General features: G+C 43.3%; 1 protein-coding gene across 1 annotated transcript; it reads right to left on the bottom strand.

The window, feature by feature from the left end:
• Window positions 1–458: 458 nt before the first annotated feature.
• On the bottom strand, window positions 459–13,326 carry fgf16 (fibroblast growth factor 16). The gene is made up of 3 exons (XM_048544663.2): window positions 12,711–13,326; window positions 10,917–11,020; window positions 459–1,549 (listed from the first exon to the last, which is right to left on the bottom strand). The coding sequence occupies exons 1-3, from the start codon at window positions 12,985–12,987 to the stop codon at window positions 1,304–1,306; spliced, it is 627 nt and encodes a 208-aa protein (XP_048400620.1). The 5' UTR covers window positions 12,988–13,326; the 3' UTR covers window positions 459–1,303.
• Between the last annotated feature and the right edge of the window lie 954 nt (window positions 13,327–14,280).

The following is a 14,280-nucleotide window of genomic DNA, read 5'->3' as shown; positions in this document are numbered from 1 at the left end:
ATTGTGTTTTCTCTCCACAGATGCTGAGTTTCTCTGGCAATTTCCGTTTTTGTTTGTTTCGGATCTCCAGCATCCCCGCAACCCCTTGTTTAATCTTATACAATTAAGACTTGTTTGGTGCGTCAAAAGTATTTTAATGTTTGGCTCCATTTGAAAAATAGTTGAATCCTGTGAATGATTATACAGGGTTATGCACCAAAAAATTAAAACATCAGAAATTATTGGAAACATGGCAAGTCCTTCACTTCTGGAAATGAATAAAGGTTTGTTAATATTCTACTTAGCAGTGTGAGCTTGTTTGCAAAGGCAAGAGAGTTCTTTGGTGAAACTGACCCAAAGAGAAGGAAATACGCAATACCTAAAAATAATTGATCAAATAAGCTTAAGCCACTGATATAAAGAAAACTTGCAACTTATTTTTAAAAAAAAAAATTAACATCCCATTGTCTAACTTGGTGGAAAATAGAGTTTTGCAGTGTAACTGATTAAAACTACTTTTGAATATTTGTTACATGTTAAAGTTAAGTCATAATGATCTCTTTTTATTGAGCGAACAAGCAACATGTTAATTGTACAATATACTTTTTGCTTTGAACAAAGTATTTTATTTATGGTCCATAATCTTTAGAACTCAACATTCATTGATCTTCATAACTTAAAAGTGGTCATTTACATCTCAGTAGGATCTAATCCTTCCAGACAGCAATCTGGTCTATACATTGTAATTAAAAATATAGTCTATGTAATAAATAAATATATAAAATAAATATAATATTGACATTTCTATAAATAGTATTATGTCCATTTGTACAGTGTCCATGTAATAATTTTAGCCCATTCCAAAGACTGGGAATCTTTATACCTTTATTGGCTCTTCTCTTCCACGTAGCACAGTAAATATCTGCTTTCAGCAGTGTGTCATCCACAGATCCAAAATATATCAACTTTTGATAAATATATAATTTTTAGCTCAAAGCTTCTTTATTTGCAGCAGCGTTTATCACCACTTAGTGGCCGTTCATTTCTTTTCAGCAATAAAAGTGTCCATTATCTCCGAGTCCTTTTATTCCTCACCTCTTCAACAAATATCTAGAAGCAATATTCAGTGGAGAATATAGATGTGTGAGTATTAAAAAGAAATCCTGGGACTGTGCACTTCATAAAGGCTTGATAGTATTAATAGTGGTAATGATTTCAACCAGAGGTCATCTCTGAAATGGCCATGAGTTTCTTGTTGGCACTGCTCCCCAAAACAGCTAAAGCTCCCTGTATTGTACAACACATGCAAGGCAGCAGAGTTTTATCAACTATAGTTCAACAGGTCTCTGTATAATGTTGGAACTTTTTCAGGTTCCACGGGTCTAGGTAAAAAATGAGTAAATTTTTGATGCCGTTTAGTCCTGTATCCTTCCCGTGGTGAACCATCTTTATTCAAAGCCACATAATAATGTCTCCCAGTATCTATGTGTTTATACAAAGTTGATGCATAGGTATTATACCAGTTCTCTTCAAATTGTTCCCGAAATACGCATTCAGATGTTAACTTTTTCTGAAAAAGAAAGAGAAAAGATATTAATTAGAATGTAAATTTGAAGTATTTAAATGCTATTTATCGTCCACTTTATATTCTACTCAATAAATTGTTGAACTTATTTTCTAACCTGGAGGGGCAATAAATGCTGGCCCAGCCAAGTGATCCCTGTACCCCATGAGTGAATTTAAAAAATGCTTCGCATCTGCCATTAATCCGAAAAACAAATTAAAATTTTACCCATCTATTACCTGTCAACCTAGCTGCACAGGTAAAATTGGACCCAAAGTTAATCCAGTCAGGTATCAAGTACCAACAATTAAAAAACAGTGTGACTTCATAGAAAAACTAAGATGCCTGTCACTTTAATTGTATACTGTTCAGTTTTTTAACATTTACCATTTTGGAGTGAGAAGTCCATTAACTAAATTCCTTCAATAGAGAACGACTAGACCATAGAGGGCCCGGTGAATTGCAAATCTACATGCTGTTTTACATATTCCAAGCAGCAGTGATATTTTCTGCTGCAACTTTAAACATACCAGCAGAATTGTATTTTATCTAACACCGTGATCTTTGCTTTTCAATAGCATATTGGAATCATGTTATTTTTGGCTAAGTTAGAGTTGCACAGGTTTTTTTGAGGGATTGTTTATTGTGAGACCTTTCACTGTATCATACCAATCTTACCTCGTTAACTACTTACCCCACTCTATGGTGTCAATCATGTCTGGTCTAGCTACATGCCAGTCCTAGAACAATTCACTACCCAGCAGCTTTCTTCAGAAAGAGCAGCTTCTCTTGTGGCAGAGCAAGCAATGCCAGCAGACCCTGGCAGACTATTGGAGGTTGCCACCTGGGTCAGGGCCCTCTCTAAGGTGCAGACGAATCACCAGTGGTACTACAAGAAGGTCAATGATCTTTATTTGCTGCATCAGGGTAGGTACCACAGCCACCTCTCAGCTACCTCACACTCATTCCATTTCCGCTCCTGCACCCACATCTCACCAAAGCTGAGGGGGGTCAAATTGACACGGGCAAGATTACTCTTGGCATGCCTGGCCTGTGCAGATGCAAGTGCCTGTGGGTCACCTGAGCAAATCTCTAGGGCCAATTAGTTCCACTGGGCTAAGTAGGCAGCCTCCAGCCCAGTTATGGAATCAGGAAGTACACTGAGATGTAGCAGATGTAGAAGAAAACTTATTGAGGGGTAAAGCCCATACTCTGCTATTTTGTCACTATTGTCTGTAATATCTTCCATCACCCATTTCCCCCACACCATTTCAATCACCTACACCACTAACCTTGCATGGTCTCTGCGTTGCCTAATCACTGCCTTGGAACAAACCACCTTCCACCTTCTGCACCAGCACTAACAACTGTGCCACCCACTTCCATCTTACTCAATTCCTGCTCATCTCTCACAGGACAGAAAACCTGGAAGAGGGCAGAAAGGGCATCATTTGAGAAGATAATCCTCAGGAGAAGGTCAGGACAGCTCCTGCATTAATACTGAAATATCCATGTACGGTCAACCATGTAAGGACCACACTCCATTCCTCTGCAGCTCTCACTGTAATTCTGCTGTCACTGACATCCACTGCACACGTCCTCTAAGCACTGGCCATAACACCTCCTCTCTTTTGTATTTGCATGTACCACCAGCATCTCCACCATCTGCTGTGGAACAGCCAGCTCCCTCAGACACCTCCTTATTGAACTCTAGAGGATGAGAGTACCGAGGCCTCAGAGGAAGCTTTGACAAGGCTGTCTCCACCAGGCCAGATACTGATATGTGGGGTGGGGGAGCACATTAGGCCTGGGAAATGTAGGAGCGCAAACTGGCCAGCACTTCACTGCAAGAGCTCGGTAGCTGGCCGTGGAAGACTGATGGAGACTGAATACCTGCTCAGCCCCAGGCAGGACGCTACAACATTTCCCCACTCCCCAAAAAGCAGGCTGCCTCTGAGGGCAGGTTGGCAGTTGCCATGGAGAGCTAGATGTCTCAGAGTCTGCTGGAGAGACGCACATGCACTTGTACATCATCGCCCCTGTTATTGGTCCTCAGGATTGAAGGCATGGTGATAGAGGGGCAGCGAGCCTGGTGCGCACTTTGGGTGCCCATTCCTCTCAAAGGTGCCAGGAATAAAACCCAGACAGAGGAGGAACAACGCAAAGACCTCTTAGCAGCCTCCTGTCAGGACAATCAGGAGGTGGCTGGGCCCTCCAACTCAACCCTGCCTGAGCTGCCCTCTGGCCCTTGGGAGATCACACCAAAGAAGATCAACTTGCATCTGGCAAGATCCACAGCATGTCTAGCCCATTCAGACACAAGTGCTGCCACCTCACCTAACCAAACTTTCAGGGCCAATGGGCTCCAGTGTTGATCAAGTGCTCCAACCTCAGTTGTGGAACCCCTGAGCAAATGCAACATTGTCAGAAGTTCCATCTTTCAGATGAAATATACATTGCTGGTTACAAAGAGATTTAGGACTGAATGCTTGAAAGACACCGTAGATAGGGAAGTTTTATTTTTCTTTAACTGGCAGGCTTGCTGAAGACACTCAAAAATATTCCATTAATTCTGTTAAGTTATCACTTTTTTTTTGCTCGTCTGATAAAATAATGAATTGGAATTTCCAATATGCAATTGAAACAATGAAACAACTGATTTAAGCTTAAATGCTTATCATCACTCCCCCTGCCTTTGTTGCTCTTTGCTTGAGAATGGCACGTTACCACACATACCTAAACAGTGAGGGAGTAGATTATAGAGACACGGAAACATAGAAAATAGGAGCAGGCGTAGGCTATTTGGTCCTTCAGTCCTGCTCCACCATTCAACATAATCATATAATGATCATTCAATATCATCCAACTCAGAATCAGGTTTCTGCTTTCTCCCCACATCCTTTGATCCCTTTGGGTCTAAGAACTATAGCTAACACATTCTTGAAAATATTCAATGTTTTGGCCTCAACTGCTTTCTGTGACAGAGAATTCCACAGGTTCACTACTCTCTGGGTGAAGAGATTTCCCCTCATCTCAGTCCGTAAATGGCATACACTGTATCCTTAAACTGTAACCCCTAGGTCTGGGCTCTCCCAATAACAGTTTCCCCATGCCCAGTCTATTGCTGCTCCATGCCCCTCATCCCCTCCACGCTAATCTACTATCCTTCCCCATTCCCTTAACTCTCCACACCCACTATGCCAACTTATGCCCTTATACCAATGGCACTCCCTTATGCTAGCCCATGCCATCCATCACCATACTTTGCCCTTACAGCCCACCCATATCAATTCAACTCACCCAATATCCACTGTGGGCCCATGCCCAAGCTCAGGACTCATGTTGATAGGAAACAGGATACTTAAAGTATCTATTGATTAATTAATTACTTGAAGGTACACCCTCATTGATTACACATCCCATTCATGATACCTAACTCCTTTCAAACACTTAAACCGTTTAAAACAATTGTTTCTATTCCTGATGATTCTATTCTTTGATGAAGGGTCTAGGCCCGAAACATCAGCTTTTGTGCTCCTGAGATGCTGCTTGGCCTGCTGTGTTCATCCAGCTCCGCACTTTTGTTATCTTGCTTCTATTCCTAGTTGCATAAGTGCACTTGGAACTGTCAATCAAACTATAACCCTTAGGAACCCCACTGTTGTAACCCTCAGCAGTGAAATCGGTCCTGCAGCTTAACTCCTTTTAATGAGAGTAAAATAGTGCAGAATACACAGTGTAAATAATAAACACTGATTTTTGTTGTATGTTACAGATAGTTTTCTCAAAAAGTTAAATGTCAGGGAGAATTAAACAGCTTAAGTTTTCTCGACAGCTTGACAATTCCAATATGTTTATCCACTTTTAATCTGCATTTATGTCTACTTCTAACAATCCTGAAGAGCACCTGATTTTTTCCCAAATTTTCACTAAACTTATTCAAAAAGCAACCCTTTCTCTTCAAAGAACTCAGGCAGCTTTAGTCCTTATTCAGTTAAGTCTAAAGTACCCAGGTCATGTTTTGGATAACTCATGAAATCCAAGAAAGGGCAGCTGTACTGATAACATGTGCAGCCGCCTCTGAGCTATGGATGTGCAAAGTGCAACCGATCCTAGGTCCACCTGCTGCTGGTGCAAATGGCTGGCCTGGGATGGGACTGCCAGAATCAGGGCTCCTGTAGTGTTTTGGCTGAGCTGGATACCCCCAGCCTAACAATGAAAATCCAGGTTTGAGTGTGACAAACATTACTCAACATCTTTATTATAAAGAATGGGGAAATTGTAGAGGCAGGGATTATCAGGATGATTCCAAACAATCACCTGCTCCTTTATTTGTCATAAATGGACATTTTTGATGAAGGATGGAGTGCGAAAATACTTTTTGGTTAATTTCATTTTAGCAGACCGTGTGACAGGGTCACGTTTGGACTCCACGTGTTGCCGTTAACAAGTGTCCAACAATGCGACTGATCTACTTCATGGGTGTTCTATCCTGAAAGAACTAAAGCAAAACATTTTCAGGCAGAAAACCTTGTTTTACACTGCCAAAGTAGATATATATTTTGCACCAATACACAAAAAAAACTACAGCGGATGACGGGAATCTGAAGTCTCAAAGAACAACAGATTTGCGGTCGTTCTTCTCCACAGACTCTGCCAGATCGGCTGAGAGTTTCTTGTGTATATTTAAGTATTTGTGCTTGCCTGCTTCAAATTTGGTTGAGTTCAATCGGTTCACTAACAGCACACTAGAGGGAGCACTGTGTACACCATGTTGGGATAAAGGGAGTTGGTGGGGGAGCGATAGAATGCAGAGAGAAAGAAGAACTGGTAGGACCAGTCCTATTCCATGGAAACATGTTGCCTTTTGAACAATCGGGCTTGTATTAACAGTAGGCTCATCCTGTTCTGATAGTAGCAGGAAACAACAGTATAGCTAGCAGACGGCGCAGAAAACTGCTCACGGCGGAGGGGGTTGGGAAGCACAGCAATCTCGAGTCTCAGACTGACACAAAGCTTTTAATTAATTGTTTCAAACAGTCCAAAGCAGCTTTCAAAAGAAATCCTGTTCTAAGCCTAAATGTATGACCGTTTAAAATGACTGCGTCCTGTTACACACGAAGAATTAGTAAATGACAATACATTGATAAGGTATCCACACGTGAGCAGTGACCTTATCATTCAGTGAAGTGCACAGGACCAGACAAGCATTTTGTGTGGTGGACTGTGCCAATGAGGTGAATTTAATTGTTGGGGGCAAAGTTTCTTTTTGTTGCATTGAGTAATACATATAATCTATATTTTTACAATGATAGATGTTAATTAAAGTAAATGTTGAAAACAAGTAAATTTGTATTTTTGTATAATGTTTATAATTACACAGGAATGTCATTATTAAAATCCTGCTGTTACAAAGCTAGCTTTGTAATAGCACTTGTCCTGACACAAAATTAACTTGAGTAAACTCAGGAGTTCATATACTGATTAAAATAACTCTTTGCCAGTCTCACTGAATTTATAGCAATGATAATATTTCATTAGATTACAGACTCTTCAAACTGGAAACCCAATAAAACTATCAGTTGCATCCTCTACGTCGTTGGATCAGATGTTACAAGCAGCTCTATTATCTGGGCTCTCTAAGTTGTTCCTGGGAATGTATGCCAAGGCAAACATCCACTGCGTCCAGAGAGCCATCAACTCCTGAAAGATTACCTGAATCTTGCTGGTCTTCCAATGTAAAAGAGTTGCCTTTTTTGACTTAGTGTTACAGATTGGCGCATTCTAAGATCTAGGGCTATGTGCCAAGGGATGCACTAAAACTTGGAATTGCTGCCACTAAGGCACAGTGGAGACAGGCCACTGTTTAAAGCATTTCAGCCATTGAGTATCAAGGGGCTGGTATCTTATGGAATCCCTCTGGCTGTGTGCTTGTCACTGAAACCATGTAGTAAATGTCACATATTTGCAATTATCCAATTTACAAGTTGTCATCTCCTTCATAAACTGAGCTTCAATATCATTCTTTATAATTTAATGTTAACCCACTGCTGAACCCCAGCTAACATCTGACTAGTTCTGGTTGAAAGGATAGGTGGCTGTTGAACTCTGTCAAATGACAGTCCTTCTTTCATTGCATGTTTTCTTGCTTTTATTTCCAAGAAGTTTCCCTCATTTTTGCGACATAAAATATGTTCTTTAAAAATCTGAATTCTTGCAGTTAATATGAAATATGTTGAGAATTGTTGTGTCAGACTAACACTATCATGTTGATATACGCCTCCCTACCATTAATTGTATCCTGGTTCACACGATTTCCTTTCCTAAATTTCACTCTTTGATTTTCTTAGTTGTTTAAGTCCTGTCTCTGTACTGTATCCTGCTCTTGGATCCAACTGCATTAGAAAAACATGATCAAAATTAAATGTGATTTGCCCTGTTCTCATTTATTTTACAGCAGCAGTCAATGAAGCTTAGCATGCACGGTGAGTTACCTCCTATCCAAACTGATATTCAATGCCATCTCAGATACCCTAACAGATTTTCATGTTAAGATTTCAACAGCCAGATGAAAGCAGACAGCAATGTAGAAAGTGTGAAGAAGGGGAATTTGTTTCTCCTTGTACAAAAGGAAGATGTTGCTGCTACATTGTGCCACATCTGAAAAAAAGACAAACAACAAAGCCCATTGTTCATGGTGGGAGATTGGGCAGGTGCTCCTGATGGATATTGCTCTGAATCTCACTGCTGGAAGCCACAGGAATGGTCAGCATGATGAAACACTGACTTACAAATATACATCTTAATGCCACCGAGAATTACAACTGTGATCCCATCGCCCTGTCTTTCACCCAGTAAAGCCAAAGGTTGGTGCTCCAAAATGCTTGAGATTTTTGTTGTGCCATTACGTTGCAGGCCATAATGGTAAGAGTCAATTGAGTCAAAGTGGTACTCCAGTGACTTGAGCGCATAATCTAGGCTGACACTTCAGTGAATGTGCTGAAGATTGTTGCACTGTGCACTGTGTTGTTTTCCAAGTGAGATGATGAAACAAGGTTCCAGTTGGCCTGTGGGCATAAAAGGTTCCTTGGCACTTTTTGAAGAAGAGTAAGATATCTTCAAGTGTTTTGGTTAATATTTTCCCCCAACCACTCATCACTCGACATCACTGAGGCATGGGGTTGCTGTTTGGGGGATCCTGCTGATAACAAATTGGCTGCTGTATTTCCCAACTGGCAATAAGCCAATAGTATTTCATTGCTAGTAGATGATTTCAGATGTCCTGAAATGTTGAAAACTCCTACATGCATGCAAGTTCTCTTTGTTACATATTCATGTGTGTTGCAAAGCCCTTGCACAGTATCAGAGATAATGGGAACTGCAGATGCTGGAGAATCCAAGATAACAAAATGTGAGGCTGGATGAACACAGCAGGCCAAGCAGCATCTCAGGTGCACAAAAGCTGACGTTTCGGGCCTAGACCCTTCATCAGAGAGGGGGATGGGGTGAGGGTTCTGGAATAAATAGGGAGAGAGGGGGAGGCGGACCGAAGATGGAGAGAAAAGAAGATAGGTGGAGAGAGTATAGATGGGGAGGTAGGGAGGGGATAGGTCAGTCCAGGGAAGACGGACAGGTCAAGGAGGTGGGATGAGGTTAGTAGGTAGGAGATGGGGGTGTGGCTTGGGGTGGAAGGAAGGGATGGGTGAGAGGAAGAACAGGTTAGGGAGGCAGAGACAGGTTGGACTGGTTTTGGGATGCAGTGGGTGGAGGGGAAGAGCTGGGCTGGTTGTGTGGTGCAGTGGGGGGAGGGGACGAATTGGGCTGGTTTTGGGATGCAGTGGGGGAAGGGGAGATTTTGAAGCTGGTGAAGTCCACATTGATACCACCAAGTGGAGGCTTGGGGACAGCTTTGCAGAACACCTCTGCTCGGTTCGCAACAAACAACTGTACCTCCCAGTCGCAAACCATTTCCACTCCCCCTCCCATTCTTTAGATGACATGTCCATCATGGGCCTCCTGCAGTGCCACAATGATGCCACCCGAAGGTTGCAGGAACAGCAACTCATATTCCGCTTGGGAACCCTGCAGCCTAATGGTATCCCTTGCACAGTAAAGTGCTTTCCAGTCCAATATAAGCCCCATACAACATAGGAGTTAATTTATCAAATATTGCAAGGATGTGGTGCAATTTTCATTGTTGTAATATACTTAAATAATACAATCATTTAATGTAATCTGAGAGAAATAAATGTTTTAAGCAAAGCCTTCAGCAATAATCACCTTGTCTGTAAAGAAGAGTGAATAATATAGGTATATTCTGCTCTGTGAGACACTGAAAAATGCCAGAATATATCTGTTTTGGTTCTCTTGAAATACCATTACAGTTGGTGTTTGATAACAATGAGCAACTTCTAAGGGAAGGGACAAGTCTATACTACTGTTCTTGATTGATATGTTGAGTTAAAGGGCGTTATTGCTTTTAATAGTGGGTTTACGATTAGACACAGGTCTGGGCCAGCCAAGAACAGCAAGCTTCAGAATTCTGCTTGATGTGCCATAGTATCGGGAGCCATGCTGAGATCACATTGCAACAGATGGCAGATCTGTACTGAAAAATATTTTCAACGAACATTTTAAGGAAGTTATCTTAAGCAACCCCAGCACCTTACAATTGAAAACTGCTTCATGTAAAAATGATTGCAGCAGAAACTGCGTTGAGATTTACTTCATTGCACTGTAGCACCGTTTCCGTAGTAACAGGTACAAGTCGAAAAAACAACTGCACAAATTGGACATTTCTGCATATGTACTTTCTTAGTTTTCATTTCTGGCTGCAGGACATCACTACCGTTTAGACAAGACCAAGAGGGTCAGGGATACAGAGAAATGTGTAGTTGATCTGTTCGAGTGCGGTATTACTATTGTGGTAACTTGCCATTGAGTTACTGTTGCCTTCATAGCAGCAGTTGAGCCAGTGCCTTCTGAAGTTTGCCTCTAGCCAATCCTCACATTACAGCTGGGGCTATATTTGATTGCATCACTTGAATATTACTCTGAGGATGGAAATAAAATCCATTTGTGGGAATGCAGATACACAGGAAGTAACAAACGACATGAAAATATAAATCCAGGGTCCATTAACGCAAATTAAATTGGAACACAAATCGCTTTAGACTTATCCTCCCGCGCTTACACTTGTCAAGCAAAGTGAACTTTCCTGTACAGCACTTCAGTCAGAGAACACACACACAAACACGCGGATTGATGTAAGGCCAGTAAGAATCAGGTATTTTCTAACATTCCAGTTTTAAAGTTTGCTGTAACATTGCTTGGTGCTCAGTGTTAAAAGAATATGGAAAACAACTTTACTTACCGACCCATAGAGTTCGCCTCTCTCGTTCATCCCCAGATAAAGTCCCGAGTCCACCCCACGGATGCTGACTAGTCCCACCGCTAGGCTTATGAACTCCAGGATTCCTACACAACACACCACACAGTGGAAATGGTCAGTGAATGCTTTCACCCAAATGGGGAGGAGAAGAATGAGTCCGATCTGCCCGGGGGCACTGTAAAAACGAAATGAGTAATGTGCATATTTCATCGGACGTTCCTGAACCCAGGACAACTTTCTAAGAGTCCAGTAATGGTCAAACGGAACAGCTAATGTTAAATAGCCGAGAGTAGAAACCAGCGGCCAACACGAAAGCAGTGTGAATAAGGTTGGGGAAGGAACGCTGTTGGGTTTTTCTTTGTTATACTGTCCGAAGTTATACAGTCGTCACCAAATAGTTAAAAAAAGTATTGGTGATAATATTGTATATGGAGTGTCAGATCCAGGATCTGGTTCCAATTAGAAAGTTCTCTTTCAGTTTTCACTTCTTACATTTATTTGATTGACCTTCAAATAGCTCCTGCTCGGAAAAGCGGCATTACTCCAGAATCAGACACGATGGAAATGCTGAGAAAGTATGTTTTTTTTAGAAAAAAAGATTGTCTGGCAGTGTGTTTGAGGCTAATGGGGAGAGCACTTGCTTTGGGACGGAGCCTGTCTCTATTAGCTGTGAGCGGGCGCTGCGCTTTGAATCGAGTCCGCAAAGGAGGGAACTTTTTCCAGCGGATGAAAGACACCTGTTTCAGCCAGTGGGAGGGAAAGGAGAAGTGGAAGGTGTAAAAAGAGGGAGGGAGGAGAAAGGCACGGGGATATAAACTGAATGTGCTTTCCGGAGCGGAGGATCAGGCTTTCTGGGTGTCCCTCTACTCCGTATATTCGACGACTTCAGCCTGGGGGTGCGTGACTGTCCATCGCCCTGTTTCTGCAGCCAATGTCCGCACAGCTCCCACGTCTGCATCCTAGTCTCTGTTTGCTTCTGTCTGGGAGTCTGTCTCCAAACTCTCTCCTCATCTGTTTGTGCAAAGTTCCCTGTTGTGTAATTGCCTCCCTCTCGACTCTCTCATTTTATACCTGTGTGTGTGTGTGTGTGTGTGTGTGTGTGTGTGTGTGAGAGAGAGAGAGAGAGAGAGAGAGAGAGAGAGAGAAAGTTCTCCCCATGTCCCATCCTCCCAAACTCTTATATGCCCCCCCGGGTAAGTCTTTCCTTGGCAGTGTGGCTGTATGTTTCTCGGGGTCAGTACACTCTAGGAGTGCACTGAAGGAGACGAGACGAGATTTCCCTGCTGTGTCCAGCAGCGGCCAGGGGCTGTGCTTCATTGTAAACACAGTACAGCGCCCAGTGGCAATATCCCACACACACTCACACACACACTGCTTCGCTACAGTGCTCCAGCCGTCCACAGCACCACACATTGTGCCTGGGTTTATAAACGCAACAATATCGTTGGGCAGAACAGTATCGTGTAAAGGCTGACACAGTCCAGCTGGAGTTGTACGCGTGGGAAGGAGAGGGAGAAATAAGTTTTTAAAGGATGAAAAGTAGACTGTTTTAGACCGCCAGAGCTGAGAAACCATTTTCCGCTGCACATTGTCAGTGAAGTGATGGGCTGTAGATAGACAGGCTGAAGCAATCTGCAGAGACCTGTAGCTTCCTGTTGTGCACAAGTCCCATCAATTAAGAAATGTGCCCATGGCCAGCTTCACCAACTTCCCTTTGTTTGAAGCTGTTTACAAACATTGCAAAGTGCAATCTACCATCCTTCCCCACCCTCTTACCGAAACGGCTATGATCCCGCCGGGTACCGTGCACAGTGCCATTCGGGAAGATTTCCAAGTGGAAGCCGGTCCTGCAGTAGAGCTGCCTCCGCCGGAGGATGCCTTTCAGGTGGGTGAAGTCACTGGGTGTTCCTCTCTGGAGCCTGCCTTCGATCTGCCCGAGCCTTTCGTTCAGGAAGCCGGGGGAGTCCGCCTGGGCCAGGACCGGCATATTCCCAAGAGAGACGGCATGTATGTCTGTGTCCAGGGCTCCCAGATAGGTGCCCAGCTCGGCCATCAGGGGTGTGAGGCAGCGGGCGATCAATCAGAGCCGCGACCACTTTCTGTTCTTAGTCAGTTTCACTGATAGGGAAAGGGCTTCTTCCAGTGTAGCCCCTAGTGTACAGTCACAGACGAGACGACTTTGTTTTGACTGCACCGTTTATAGGAATCCCGGCGCATTAATCTCCGCTTAAATTTCATTACTGAAGTCCCGGGGAATCAGATGAAAGCAGCTGTTTATATACATACTCGCACATTGACATATTCGATATTTAAATAAGCCCCGCCTGGCATCCCTACGGCTAATCGTCTCTCAGATTCCAAGGGTTCGACCTTGCGAGTGCTGCTAACCATTGTTAACTGTGTAAAAACGCACACACACACACACACACACACACTACAGAAAAAAATCTGTAAACTCCACTGATGCATACCAGCGCTTGGCAGCTCCAACTCCTCCACTCTCCTGATGAAATCACCCAAATGCAGCCTGCTCCCTCAGAAATAATAACACTCCCGGTTCTTATGAGAAGATGTCGTTGCCAACGTGGCTCGGTAGACGTTTTTGAGGGGGGGGGGGTGTTGGAAAGAAACGTTTCCAGCTATTTCATGGCAGATAATCACATAGAGAAAGGGGATTTTTTTAACGAATTTGCCTCCCAGGCATGGGATATTTGTTGATCAGACCTACTGCACAAGCCCGGGGTCTGAGCGGGGGCTGTTCAGGGATAGAGGTTCCCACCTTTCCCAGTTATTTCTCGTCCCTCGCTTCCCCTGTCTTAAAGCGGCTGGTTAGTCGGTGCCAGAGGGAAGCCGGTTTCCGCAGCACCGAGCACCGCCCCAGGACTGACCCTGCAGCCTTTGACCCAGGCAGGACGCGTCCTAGACTGCACGGGATCTCCTGCCCCTGGGTTCAGGAGCTCGGTAGAAGTCGCTGTTGATCACCTTTTCACTCCTTGCTCCCCACCCCAGAACACTCTCTAGGAGTTGCATGTTGAATTCCGGCTTTAGTTGAAACGGAGCAGAGTAATAAGACAAATGCTTTTTATACACATCAGAACCCCTCCCCCCACACACACATAAATACACACACACCTTGTAGGTACTTAAAACGCCAAACAAATTAGTACTTGTGACTGCAAAATAGAAAGGCGTTCAGGAAAATATATTTGAAATTATTATTTACAGTCATTGTCCTCTCCTGGGGGGGACCAATTGTTTTATTTGGCGTAGGGCTGGGGGGAGGGACAAGAACTGGAAGATCTGCGCATCACTTTTTTGTTGGACGCATTTGGTTTGTGAGTAAACG

Source organism: Stegostoma tigrinum, chromosome 15 (genome assembly GCF_030684315.1).
Source record: "Stegostoma tigrinum isolate sSteTig4 chromosome 15, sSteTig4.hap1, whole genome shotgun sequence".
NCBI lineage: Eukaryota > Metazoa > Chordata > Chondrichthyes > Orectolobiformes > Stegostomatidae > Stegostoma > Stegostoma tigrinum.
The sequence above is the reverse complement of the archived record's forward strand: the minus strand, read 5'-3'. Positions and strand labels throughout refer to the sequence as shown.

Excerpts from the sequence above, each read along its gene's own strand:
- fgf16 (XM_048544663.2), bottom strand. The coding sequence starts at position 12,987 with ATGGCCGAGCTGGGCACCTATCTGGGAGCCCTGGACACAGACATACAT. Across the intron at positions 11,021-12,710 it reads GCGGGATCATAGCCGTTTCG|GAATCCTGGAGTTCATAAGC; the intron begins GTAAGAGGGTGG and ends TGTGTTGTGTAG. Across the intron at positions 1,550-10,916 it reads GAGGCGAACTCTATGGGTCG|AAAAAGTTAACATCTGAATG; the intron begins GTAAGTAAAGTT and ends TTTCTTTTTCAG.